Source organism: Platalea leucorodia (assembly GCF_965183815.1).
Source record: "Platalea leucorodia genome assembly, chromosome: 5".
In the NCBI taxonomy this organism is placed as follows: Eukaryota; Metazoa; Chordata; class Aves; order Pelecaniformes; family Threskiornithidae; genus Platalea; species Platalea leucorodia.
In genome coordinates, this window is record NC_138827.1 from 90,035,345 (window position 1) to 90,049,280 (window position 13,936).

The following is a 13,936-nucleotide window of genomic DNA, read 5'->3' on the forward strand; positions in this document are numbered from 1 at the left end:
GTGTGGGTGGAGTATTAGGTGGCTGAGAACCATGTACGTAGACCTTTTAAAACACTATTTAAATGGAAAGAAAGAGAAAAGGTAATACGATAGTAGCCCTGTGCATCCAGTTATACTTCATGTGTCACCATGCTGGTGTGTCGCTGCAGTCAAGTCTAGCAACTCCCAACGTGCTATAATCAGCCTTTCAGTCGCTTGCATGCTGGGCTGGTTTGTACACAGAAGTGTGAAGTGACATCTGCATCACTTCTAATTAGTCAGAGTACCATAATGGCTGCAGAGCAGATAGTAATTATGTAGCTACAACGGGCACCCAATTAAAGTAGTATGAAGTCATGTTGGTTTTTTTTTTTTTCAGTATCAGCTGGACAATAAGGTACGTCTCTGAACTACGTGCTACATGCTGAGCTCCCATTTCCCACAACGCACAAATGGACTGCCAGACATTGGGACAAAAAATAGCTGTCCATGGAGCTCTCCGGACAAAACAAATATTATTTAGTGAGGGATAATATCGCATCACAGAAAGCTATTTCTGGGAAAATATGCTAACTTTCTCCACTTTATTACTGGCATTTTGATTGTGAAGTGACGTAAATTATACTTCTAAGTGCTGTAATTTCGCTTGGTGCTTGACTTACAAGAATGAAATGATATTTGGGATACAAAATGCTTTTATTTCTCTAATTGTGTTAGAAAATGCTAAATAGCTTCCCCTGTTGGAATACATAACATCTGCCAAAAAAGGAAGGAAACCTCATTCTCCCCATATCTCCACAGAAAGCTCCATGGGGTTTCCTACACAATTTCATTTGCTTGAGTTAAGAAAATAATTTAAGTGATTACTGCCAATGGCAGTAAAAGCCATACTTCCATTTACTATTACTGGGCACACAGGAATGTTAAATCACGGAATATTTATGTGAAGGACAGAAGTAACCAGGTGCACCCGGCTTGAAGGGGTTAATGACCATCAAGAAATTTGAGCAACTACACAAGCTATTTCATAACCTACCAGATAGCATGAGGAAGGACCATGGGAAACTTCTCAACCACCCTCCTGTCCAAGACAGGAGCAACCACAGCTAGCATCCTTGACAAATGTTTCACCTAAACTGGTGCTTTCTAGATCTCTGATTGTTCTTTGCTGCTCTGGACTCTCCCTTATTGTGAACTGCCTTATTGCCCCAAACTGGAAAACATATTCCAGGTTAGGCCTTCCCACTCCTGAGTAGAGCAATGGTCTGCTTCTCATGTCTTACAGGCAACTCTCCTTATTATACATCCTAGCATCATGTTCACCTTTAGAAAACACCATGATTTTATTGACTGACATTCAAGTACAATTGTTGCCTACAAGGGAAAAACATCAAAACAAGTAGTTAACACAACAACACAACTCCCAGTGAGAAATGAAACTTGTGGAGGAGGGTGGGTTTGCGGATGTGCCAAATTTCCCTCCCTGGCGTGACCTTCAGGAGATGGGTAACCATGTCAGTGGAAGGAGGTTGCCACCATGATTAATGTGTGACCTGGTGATGACAAACTACCTTTTATAAGTAAAAGGGCAACTGTCTACTCCTGCTTAGCCCAGGCCCTTCTGCTGGGAATTGTGCTGAGACCAGCCGTGATACTGGCTTTTCGAATGCAGACATGTGTCCAACAGCAACTGTCAGGAGATCTACTAGTCAAACACACCACCACTCCAACGTGGGTTTGATATGCCAGATGTCAGAACATCTCGGTGGTTCATTATCACATCCCTGAGCCAGCTCAAGTTTGTTGGAGTGTTTTTTTTTTTTTTCCTTTTTTGAGAAAAGACATTTCTATATCGAGAGTGTAATACCAGAAGAAGTGAGAATGACTAACTACAGCTCCCCATTTCTGGAAGAAAAAGAAATACAGATCCACTCTGATTCCAGTTATATTTTGTTATTAATAGATTGTTCATTAGTCAAGTTCCACATTAAAAAGATCTTAAAGGGAACTGTGTTCTCCTGCTCTTCAGAGGTGGAGAGCAGCATTGACAAAGCCTTTAGTTTACAGCCATGCCTTCTCTGGTATCATGCACTTCCCTTGCGCCACAGCCTCGGCGCTCCCGTCCACCTAATGCTACACTGAAATTATTGGGTGAAAGAAATTAGGTGAAGATTTCAGAAGTGAAAGGCACTTACTAGGTGTTAGCCGTAACGAGGAGATCTGCATTGTCAAAAAGGTTGACCCCTGGCACTTCCACAATGAGAACATATATAAATTCGATGATTAACATAAGGATCAGTTTTCCAATACAGCTGATCTGAAGGAACACAGAGCAGGCCAGGAGACTCAATAAGACACTGTAGGTAAAGTACTGTATAAAGATAAAAAGGGGAAAACAGAAGAGAGATGAATGTCAGCTGAACAAATCAAAACTGAAAAAAAAGGAAACTAAACAGAGGGATAGAAAGGGATTGGGAGTTATGTAGTTGAGCTGACCAAACATGTAAACCTGGGGTTGCCTGTGGGATCCTCCCACGTTACAGGAGATTTAAGTGTTAAAACTGAACCGATGGGGAGGAAAACTCTTGCATTCTTCATCAGGTGTTATTTGCCTTACACTCAAGAGGCACAGGGCCCACAGCTGTATAGCCAAGGTTGTGATGTAGGTTTGCCCTGGACATGGTTACTGAATTAGCAGAAAGCATCACCCATTATGCTGGAATACTTCATGCTGTAAGGTCAAACTCTGGACTCCAATTCGCATATCTGCACAATACACAGGACCAAGGGTATTAGCAATTCACACCACCAGGACAAATACCCGCTTGAGGCCAATTGGAAAGTGTTGCCCCTGATGATGTGACACACTGAATCCATTGGCAAGATACAGCCTGGACAAACTTCTGCCAGTGCCCAACAGCACGATCATTTTTTTTGCCAGCAGCTGCAGAAGTGTGCACCTGTGTGGTAGTGGAGCCCTCTCCACACCCGGGTGGTGGGCCAGCAACTTCTGCCAATCTAAGAGCTGAATTTTTAGCATGCCAGTGCTTTCAAATGCGATTGCAGGCTGCAGATGCCATTTATGGCTCCTGGGAAAGCTAGCATGGATGTAAAACAAAGACAGGCATGTTATCCAGCTCATCACCTTCCTGCTATCAAATCTGTGAAGATTTAAGCTTCCACTCTGTCCGGGCAGGTTTATTTCTGACAAAAAAACTGTATCAGATGCCTGAGGCCAGCCATCCTTTCAGTTAGAAGCAAGCCCTAGTTGAAGTAGAAATACGCTTATGTTCTGAGCTCATTTATTAATAGTTCATCGCTGATACATGAAATTAGAGAAAATAACTTGTACAGCTTGTAACTTGACTCTTCAGTTTCTAGAAAATGGGTGGATGTTCCCTGCGGCTGAGGGGTAGGATCCCACCATCTCCTGAAAGCACACTGGCAGCAACAGACAACGCCTGTACCAGATCCAACCAGATCTGCTCGGCAGAGCTCAGGGAAGGGACTCCTCACTTCTTGGCCCACTGACCAGCAGGACCTGGCTCAAGGCTGCCATAGCATCCTCAGCATGAAAAATGGATGCTCCTCATTGCTTAAAATCCCTCTCTGTCCTGAACCAGCACTCCTGACAACCTCATGAGGGGCACAGACTGCCTCTACTTCTCCATTGCGCCAGATTTTGCTCCTGGGTCTTTCTGCGGACATACTAAGAGCCTTTGCAGGGTTGAAAGTCACAGTAATGCTGGTCTCAGAAACCTCACTGAATCAGATAGGGATCACATTCCTGTTAGGTTAAATGGAAATAGGTTCAGTGGGGTACCAGGGCTTTCAGGTGCACCTTGGACATCTGGATGATAACAGATCAGCCATAAATCTGTCAGGTCCCCATAAACCCAGATGACCTTCACATAAATTCTGCCCCCATCCTAGACAGATTTTTTCATTTTCAGTTTCCAATAGACAACACATGTAATGGCCATGACCTAAAAACTCAGAGAAAGGTCTTGAATAGCTATACAAAAAAATGACTATTTTGGCAAAGTATTCTACCAGCATGTGAAACATATTTGCGGTTTTGTTTGTTTTTTTTTTTTTTTGCCATTACAAGCATTTTTATTTCTTTTTAAACAAGTTGTTCTGAAGAGATAGGATTTGCATTTGCTAATTGAAGCAGACCACTATTAGGGCTGCTAACCTGCCTGAGGCCAGAACCTGCTACACCTAGTGAAAGAATATATAAGCAAAGCTTTTCATTGGGACATAAAACAATGGAGGGAAGGGTTAAATCTATGACTAGACACTGATTTTCAGTGAACTGACTTTCAAGTAACATTGAGCACCCACAAATTCCTTTGAAATGACTTGCAGTTCTGCATGCCATTAAGGATTTCATGGAGAAAGGCCATTTATCCTACTACAGGCAGGATCCAACAATTACAAAAGCCTACTGATTATTCAGCCCTGGAGGAACTTAAACATTAATGTGGACTCACGATAATAACTTCAGACACTTAAATTTGTGCATAGCAGCCTGTGTCAGTCCTATAACGACAGTCAGGAGCAACCTTGCTTTCCTCTGAATCACTGAGATTTATCACAAAAGTTTTATAGCCCTTTCTCAGATCAAACTCTGCAACCTGTTTTTTTTCAAGCAATACCTCTGGAAAGTTGCAGTTGGGCAAAGGACTGTCACAGGATCCCTGGAAGGTGCCCAGGCTGTGGTTGGAAGTCAGGTTGCTGATAAGGCATATGTCCACCCGGTCAGGAGTGATGTTGTATTCTGCAGCCATGCAGCTGGCAAGATCCACAGTGCTGCACATGAACTGAAGAAAAAGATGGTATTAAACTCAATGGCATAGACAAGGAGAAGAAAACAAAACAGTTTGCATGAATTAAAAAGCCCCTTGGAAATGGCTGCAGCAATGTGCAAAATATGCAAAATGAAATGACCAGCTTCTGTTTTACTGCATGTGCAATGGCTGTGTTTTTTCTACCCCATAATATTAATTAACAAAATCCAGGCTGTGCACTCTAGAAAGCTAGTTTCATGCTCAACTTCACGTACAACTTTGTCTGAAGGTTCACAGGCAAAGGGGCTGTAGATACTACACATACAAATATATCCCACTGTCTGTGATAAGGTCCTGGTGTTGCTCTGTTTCCGCTGATGGGAATTTCTGAGCTGATAACTTTCTCCTGCCACCTCTAAAGCTTCTGCTGTGGGTCCTTCTACAGGGAAGACTTCAGCAGCAAGGCTGATGTGCTATGTTATGCTGAGGAAGCAGCAGAGGCCCATTCTGATCTCCTCCACGTGCTGCTCCATTTGTCCATTTTGCTAATTTTTACACTAAGCAGTTCACGAATGCAAAGAATCACACATTATGCAGAAAAACAAAGCTCTAATTTCTGCGTGGTGCTCAGCAACCCACACCAGCTCTTTGCAGGTGACTATGGGGGAAGGTGGTGGGATGTCGATGCCACTGAGCTAGCACCTCCCATTCAAGTACCTCAACAGAGCATAACATTGTTCCTAAATCTCCACTATGTGTATAGGGGAGCTGAGGCAAGAGCAAGTAGTGGTCTGATTTTTAGGTGTTTAAGCCTCTCCATGCCAGTGGAAGTCAGCACTGCCCCAGCTGAGGCCATAACTGAGAGGAGTAGAGGGCCATGTGAAGTCTTTGCAGCTACCTCCAAGCTCAGGGCTTTAACCCCAGGCCCATCTCTCCTTTCCCACCTCGCCCCCCACCTTAAAAAATGAAATAGATGTATGCAGGGTAGAGAATATTCAAGTGGTTTCTTTAAAATACATTCAGCCTTCAAGCCTTTTGTACAAGTGAGAAACCAACAGCTGCAGGGTCCTAGGGAACAGCCCATCTTTCTCTGAGTCTGAAATCAGCAGCAGCGTTTGAATGCAAAGCTAGACCACCCTGGTCCCAAAAGTGCAACTCAAAGCAAAGTCTTCACAGTCCCTGTTGGGTGATTACCGTACTCGGAGAAGGATGCAGTCCTGTGCAGAAGGCTGGCACAAAGCTTAGGCAACACTTAAGTCCCGCTTAATATTGTGGGAGTTAAATGATGCATGGGCCTTCTGCTGGCCCTTCACACAGGGGTATGCTTCAGGCTTGGCTTATGTACTTGGAGCAGAAGCATTTAAAGAATCAGAAAAGAACATGGGCACAAATTGGTGCCAGGCATATAATGGGCTATAGGGATGCAGCTGTCAGGCTCCCATTTCTTTTCTGTGCCCGACAAGCAAAAGGGAACTGACCTCAGATGCTGTAAGCATTAGGCAGGATTACATTAAAGCCAGTGGTTATAAAGGTTACGATGCTGCAGAGCACCAATAAGAAAACCATGCAGAACTGAGTGGTCAAAAGGAAATAATGTACATACCATGTTGACAAAGGCAGATAGAAAAACCAGGATAATGGCAAAGACTCCAACTAAGGTACTATTGGTCCTGGACTGTACAATCTTCCTAGAAAGAGTTTGGAGTGGAGCTGGGAAAAGCTGCATGTGGGGGAAAAAAAAAAAAGCTTGAATAAACATGTAAAATCATTGCTTGTTTTACAGATTACAACCTGCATTTGAGCTGCCCACATCCTTCAGCGCGGCGTCTGTGCAGATGCTGCACGGGGGTTAGAGAATGGTGGTGGGGGATGGTGGCTCCGGGACAAGGGCGAGCAGGAACGTGACTGCCTCGTGGCAGCAGGCCCAGCTGGCTCACCAAATCTACTTAGTCCTTCCTAATGGGAATGATGACTCCTGAGCTGAGATAGCATGGCTTGCAGGGCTGTGCTCACCCTGTCGTGAAAAGCAAACCACAAGCCATCTGTAACTGAAATAGCCAGGAGCTCGAGCTTGTAAATTACTGGATCAAAAACTAAAGAAAGCAGAAATTAAAAAATACATGTCATATCCCTTTGATCACAAGGGTGTATTGTAGGACTTGCTGGTGCCATTTCAGAACAGACTGTTAAAAAGCCCAGGCTAGTCTTGTGATCTGTCAGACCCTCAGTGAAAGGCGCTGGAGGAATCAGCTGGCCTCGTCTGGTCTATGGCACTCAGCACCACAGACACACGGGGCTAAAAATAACGGCTGGTGAGGACGATCACAGAGCTCCCCTAGACAGACTGTCCCAGTGATTCACTACTATCAGAGCTAGAAGCTTTCTTCTAATTGCTTTCTGACTGCAGGCCACCAGCATGTTTTTGCTTTAGGTGCTGCATTGTATTCTGGGTAGAAAGAGTCTCTGTGTTAACACGGAGACTAACCAGGTGGCCTTTGCAGTAAGGGTCACCCCTCAGCATCACATGAGGCCTCCGGCATTGTGTTAGTCCAGAAGACAACGACACCAACCCTTTCTCTTCATGTGCCACCACCGTCCCAGTGCAAGCTCAGGGCTGGAGCAACGAGAGATGGACGCCAGGAAACCCTTGCGCACTGACCCCCTCCCGCTGGAGAGCATCGGCCCCGCAGTGCCCTCCCCCTCCACGCCAGCGTGCCAGGGCAGAGGGGCTCTGCTGAAGACTGCCAAAGTTTTCTCCAGAACCCAACTCTCCTTTCCCTACCAGCATGCTGCGTGAATAACCAAGCCGCTAGAGGGTATTTTTAGAGACACAAAGAAGCTAGCAGTGCAGCGACACGGCACTGCAATTTAACTATGACTAATGTTTCTATTAAAAGTCTTGCTTTTCCCTTTTATCCTTCACTCTTACATCTTCAGAGATGCAACATTTTGTCAGTGCACAGCTTCCCACACAGCAGTCCTACAACGCAATTACGAAGTGTTTGAACGGCCAAAGCACTGATTAGCTGGTGACTTTTACAGAGGGAAAGAGAGGTTGCGGCAAGAGCTTCGAAAGAACTGATTTCACCTGCTACCAGCACATGCACAAAAATCCAGCTAACTCCAGGCGAGAGGAGAGGGCAAGGCTCTGTGGGGGACGGGAGGAAAGGGGAAATCGGGGTTATGACTTATTTGCACTAAATAAGGATGGATTGAAATTCACTGAAAGCTCATGCAATCCTTCAGGCTCATGCAGCCACTGTAAAACAAAGCAAAACACCTCTCTCAGAAATAAACCTTGTTGATATAGAAATCCTTGGCTCTGTTGATAAGCCATGAATCAAAATATCTCCTTGCCCTACCATGTCCAGCTGCTTGCATGCAGACATCAGCTAGCAGATCCCTACCAGCACAGGGATGTGGGAAATGCCATGGGGCTTTCCTCCGCTCTAACCTTTACAGGATTTGGAGGGAGAAGGAGGATTTGGGCTGCATATAGACAGTTTTCTCACTCAATTAGAGCAGGACAGGTTTTTCTGCCACCCCTTTGTTTAGGCCTCAAGGCCAAGCTCCACAAATGTATGCACAGACCTAACCTCCTTCTGTAATCTCTGGGAAATCAGGCACCTAAATAAAACTCAGGAGTGGTTTGTTGTGGATCTTGGCTCAAGCCCCTGCTGCCAACGATCCCAAAAAAGCCTGACTTTGAACCAAGCCTGAGATATCAAGCAAAGCTATCAGTAGAAGATGCTTAAATTCTAATGAAAACATGTTTTCTTTGTATTAATCTTGGTTCTCATTACTTTGCAAACTAGGGAAAACTTTAGGTCAGTAAACAAGTACAGCTGGAAAAAGTCCTGAAGAGGAAACAAATGCCAAAAACCATAGGAGGTCAGGATTGCGATAGAGAGCGCAATGGCACAGCCATGCCGCACATCTGAGGAACCTCTTCCTTATAAACAATGTTCATGGTGGCTCTATAGCATAAGTAATGCTCTCCCCATTTCACAGAGGCAGACAGAGATCAGGAATACTTGCAGCTTGGAGGACTTCTATGACAGAGATGGGGGACCTGTCTTGGCCCTGTACTGTTGCTGGTTAGCCCATTGGTTTGTACTGTCCAACACCGTTTACTCCTATTAATAAGACTCAAATCTTGCCTGAGTGAAGAACAGGACAAGGGAAGGTCTGATGAAATGGCAACTCTAAGCCCGCGCGTGCACTACTGAGAACAGGGGCTGAAAGAAAGGATGTGATCCCTGTGGGCAGCCGAGATTCACGTTTGGGTTGCCACACAAGCTTGAGGCCACTAATTAGCTCTCTTAAAATCCCCTTGCAAAGAAAAATAACCACAGTGGGAAAAAGGAAATTGGATTGTCCAGTCGATTCCAGTTCATTCTGAATTGAAATGCATAAATGCTGCTGGAAGACATTATCTCCCAGAAGAGAGAGGCTCAGAAAGCATGCAGGTACTAATGAATATAGAAGGAGAAGGTAGGGCACTGTTGTACAGGTGAAAGTCTGAATTTAAAAAGCGATCCAACAAGTACTAGTGTTACACACCCTCCACAAACGCCAGTCATTCACATGACAAAAATACACGACATAAAAACTGTACTTTGCAATAACTGCTGATCACAGACATAAGAGTAATAGTTCTCCTTTTTGTCTTCTTAACATATATCATGGACATGGAAAACTGCTTAGATAATTGCTGTTGTGTCGTGAGATGAAAAAGACTATGAGGTCTTTAAGTTCTGATTTTTCAATTTGTAATAAAAGCCTTTGAGTCATTTTGAAGTACATTAAGATGCCTCTGGAGTAAATGACAACATCTCCAGGCAACTTGATGTTGCGAGTCCATTTATGTAACTTATTTCACAGTGATTTATTAGTCTATTAAAAAGTACACTTTTCAGACGTATTTTTTCTCCTGCTTGAGAAGAAAAAAAAAAACACTTTAGGAGCATCTAGACCAGCTTTGGGAGGCAAAGAAACAGGTAGGCAAGCTGCACCTATGTAAAGCTACAGAAAAACTTATTTTCTTGTAAAGAAAAACTTGAAATGTCTCTCATATGTGCTCCCAGGAACATGCAAGAAGTTGAATTCCACACAGCAGTGTAGATACCAGAAGGATTTTAAGAAGAAACACAAACTTGATAAGTTAGTAGCAAAACAGATGTCTGTCAGTGGAGTATTTGCGAAGGGTCCCTAGTTCCCATGACCTTAGACTATTGGGAAGGAACACCATCTCACAGTGGCCAAGTCTTCATGGAGCATCAAAGTGAAGAACTGGAACTCTCTTGTTTATTACAGCTGAAGAAACTTGGAAAGCCAAGCTGGCTGCGTTGGCAGTTCCAGGATCAACTTCTAGTCCGTGGAGAATTTTATAGTGGAAGATAATAATGACAGCAAAAGAAAATAAAACATGATCAAGCTGTCCAGAAAGAGCCTGCTGGCCGCTGTCAAAGCCAGAGATGGTGAGGCCAAAACAGGGAAGGAAAATCTCACATGAAAGCTGGAAAGAGGAAGAAGAAAGAGCCACTTATCATGTAACAGCACAGCAAAAGGGTAAAAGTTATGCTGCTGTAGATATCCTGGGGTGGACACCTGCTTTCCCACTTTGTGTGGAATGAACCATTTGTATGTAAAACACATGCTCTCCTATCCCACATCCGAGTGTGAAACAAAACAAACAATGTTGACATCCCTGTGTCTTGAAATTTCATCTGAAGGATCTGTAAAAGTGCCCTCCTTGTGCATATGTGTAAAAATGCTTCCTGGAGCAATGTGGGGTACAGAAATAAAGTAACACCCCTTAACCAAGGGCTGGGTAAACCCGTTGCTTAAAAAACTCTGACTTGAAACACCGAAATCTTTAATGACAGAAGCAGGCTGCAGCTAATGGGAGCTGCTGCCATCAGACAGCAGCTGACAAGCTAGAAGTACCCGTCCCCTAAACAAGCCATCTCATAATCAGATGTTGTCAGCAGAGGCTGATTTGGAGCACTGAAAAAGGGGTAATCAAAAAGGTACTGGAGCTAGAAGGCCCGATATTTTCGATATTTGCAATCTGTGCACGGAAGGCACCAGACACACCCAATGTTATACATAAGCACCTTGTGGGTCTGGGCCAACATGCTGAAAACTCACTCTTGGAAATATCAGGAGCCTCATAAAATCCCATGAAATTCTGATGTTAGTCTGAATTTCCTCTGATGTCTTGTGTTTCCAGGGCCTGTGCGCTGAGGCTAGGCCAGTCTAAACACAGTTGCAGGCACCACTGAACAGAGCTCTTCTACAGGAATTTGGAAGATTAAGGCAAAGAAAGCAAGACTAAACATCTGTCTAGGGTCACAGGGACTGAAAAATCCTGTGTGCCTTTTAAATTAATTGTTTATTAAGATCAGGAATAATAAAAAAGTCCAAACCAAAACCAGAACCTTTGAATGATGACAGAAGAAATGAGTGTTGCTGTCAGTATGTGGAAGCAACCTAAGCCCATAAAAGCCAGTGGGTGACAAATAGCTGTGCACCTTGAAATCCGTCTGGTTGCAAGCCAGCCAGCTCGGATGCTTCGGAGGTCTGGGTCTGCCACAGCTCTTGCCCCAATATCTGCACAGCACCAGCAGAGCTGGTGTGTTGGTGCGGCTCTGCATGGCTGGCAGTGCACTGGGATGGTGCTGCCAATGGCACCGCAGCATAAGGAGGCTCCAGCACAGCTCTGCACCGAGTTTCCAAGTCCTTTGTGGCTGTGACCAAAAGCTTTCCACATTGGTAATGAACTGCTAATCACATTAACTGCTGATACCTGTTTACAAACTAACGACACTCAGTAGCATCCTCAAGTACAATGGACACAGCAAGTATAACCAGGCACCTCTGGGTACCATTTCCCAGCTCAAGGGACCCAAGCCTTCCTATTAGCACTGTTATTTCTGACTTGTAATTCTCATTGCTGGTAAACAAGCAGGACCAATGGGATGCTGTCCTTAGGAACTAGGCTCCCTTTAAAATTGTCATAAGCCCAAGGGAAGCCCCGTGAGTGAGTTGTTAGGTTCAAATACAACCTGAAGCTTCTTTCTTTGGGAATGGTTTGTAGCTCTAATTCATCAAGAAGGCAAAGCTTAATTCTCCAAATCTAACTTTCAAAAATCAAAAAGACATGAAAGGTACAAGTCTGTCAAGAGCACCCACATTCAACTTGAAAATGACACAGAGAAGATAATTAAAGTGAGGCAAATCACCTGCCTGACATAATCCATTACCCCACTGTTTCTTCTGCAGGAAACATAATGCTATTGAGCCATTTTATTCCAGGCTCTGAGAAGCCAAGCTGAGCTTGGGCTAAGGAGCCTGAATCTGAACATTTTCCACGTTCAGACACTGCTGGACTGGAAGGATCCCCAAAACTGCAATTACAATCAACTAGCATCAACATTTTAATACGAATACCTTTGAGTGAAAAAGATGAGCACGTCACCCTTCCCAAAGCACTGACTGTCAATTTACCACAGAATGCCAAGAAGAGCTAATATGTTTTCAGATTTCACAACGTATTTCTTTGCTTATCAAAACCAGGTACAAGAGCGAGCCCACTGAACGTTGGAAGCTCTGTACACTCATCTGAGAAAGGCTGATCAACTTCTATATGTTTACAGCTTTTACTTCTTCCCAGGACATTTTTCCTTGATGGTATTCTGCTTCTGATTCTCTGCCTACCCAAACATGCATATGCAGCAGGGGCCGGGACACAGGCGACTCCGCAGGAAGTTTAACAGGGAGGAAACGAATGGTCAATGTTTTGTTCCACATCATTGGAAAATGTGTTCTTCTTATATCAATATGAGGGTGCCTGCAGGGGACTTAATAGACATGCAGATCCACACAGTGATTACTTCTCGATGAGCTAAAGAGATGCCAACCCTAACATCTGTTTGCAGTTCATTCTGTCTTATCAAAGGCTTTTTCTGTAATCCTTATCACATAGTGTGGAAAGGGTGGCTAACAAAACATGCTCTGTTAGCTGAAGAAACAGATTGCTGATCCAGTTAGCTTAGGCAAAGGACTCTACAAAGAAACCACAGTACTCACCTTTACACAGGAGTAAATGACTGAAACAAACACCACTGTGGTCAGGATTAGGAAACAGGTCAGGTAAAAACCCAGCATAAACGTAGAGCTGAAATCAAGGAGAATTTTTTTTAAATGCACACCATATAGAATAGCTACAGCTCTGCTCTCCAGAACATGACATTTGTACAAGCTATGACACACTGCACGGGCTTTCCAATTAGGATAGCAGTAGGAGATATGAAGTGTCTGGAATACCAACAGATATTCTGTCCTGTTTCAAATTACTCACACAGGCTGCAGAGCAGAGAATACTGCATCTTTTATAGCAATCACCTTCTTGCAGGAGTGACAGCAGAGGGACTGAGAAATATTTCATATGCTAGAGGCTTCGATAGAACAATTTGTTACAGCGGGTCGGCCCCCGGCTGGCTGTGGGCAGGAGACCCCCGGGAAGGAAAGCGTGCTGAACGCTGCAGTGCAGCTGAGTGGGAATAGTCTCAACGGGAATAGCTACCCATCCTTGCTGTGCACCGGGAATGTCTGCGCTGCACCATCCTCCGTGCTCTGTCTCGTGCATGGGATGGGAACAACCATGGCATGAGGACAGTCAGGGAAAACAGCTTGAGCCTGGTCAGCTTGATAGGTTCCTGTTCCTCCCAACTTTGAAGTACAAACAGGACCCCAGGGCCAACTTCGGACTACGCATTTTCATGTGTTTTGATCATGAAGATATTCAACAACAATTTCCCAGTGATTGGTCTCAGTGTGACAGGACAGGCCCCCTCCCAGGAGTTAGCCTTGTTCATAATTTAAAGGAAGCATTCTCGTGACGTGACATTGAGGCCAACCGCACCAAAGCCAGCTGGTCTCTGTGTTCTCTCATGATTACTAAGATAATTGTACTTGCTAATTCACTGTTTGAGCCTTTGCGAAATTCATTAAAGCTATTCCTCTTTATCATCATAAATTATCACTGCCATTTTGTCTCTAGTTTCAGATTCAAATTCCATGTTGTGTCTTTCATGAAGCTCTGATGGTGACACATATACACCTGTGGTTTCAGTTGCTGCTTAACTGTTACCTTCAAC

General features: G+C 44.2%; 1 protein-coding gene across 2 annotated transcripts in view; it reads right to left on the reverse strand.

Annotated features, from left to right (window-relative positions):
• Window positions 1–13,936, reverse strand: part of ADCY5 (adenylate cyclase 5) — a gene marked incomplete at its 5' end in the record, with an annotated part of 220,279 nt that overhangs the window by 10,159 nt on the left and 196,184 nt on the right. For both annotated transcript variants that reach the window (XM_082314450.1, XM_082314449.1), the window contains 4 exons: window positions 2,175–2,350; window positions 4,641–4,805; window positions 6,376–6,492; window positions 12,867–12,954. In XM_082314450.1, coding sequence (XP_082170576.1) covers window positions 2,175–2,350; window positions 4,641–4,805; window positions 6,376–6,492; window positions 12,867–12,954 — 546 coding nt within the window. The remainder of the gene's footprint in view (window positions 1–2,174; window positions 2,351–4,640; window positions 4,806–6,375; window positions 6,493–12,866; window positions 12,955–13,936) is intronic.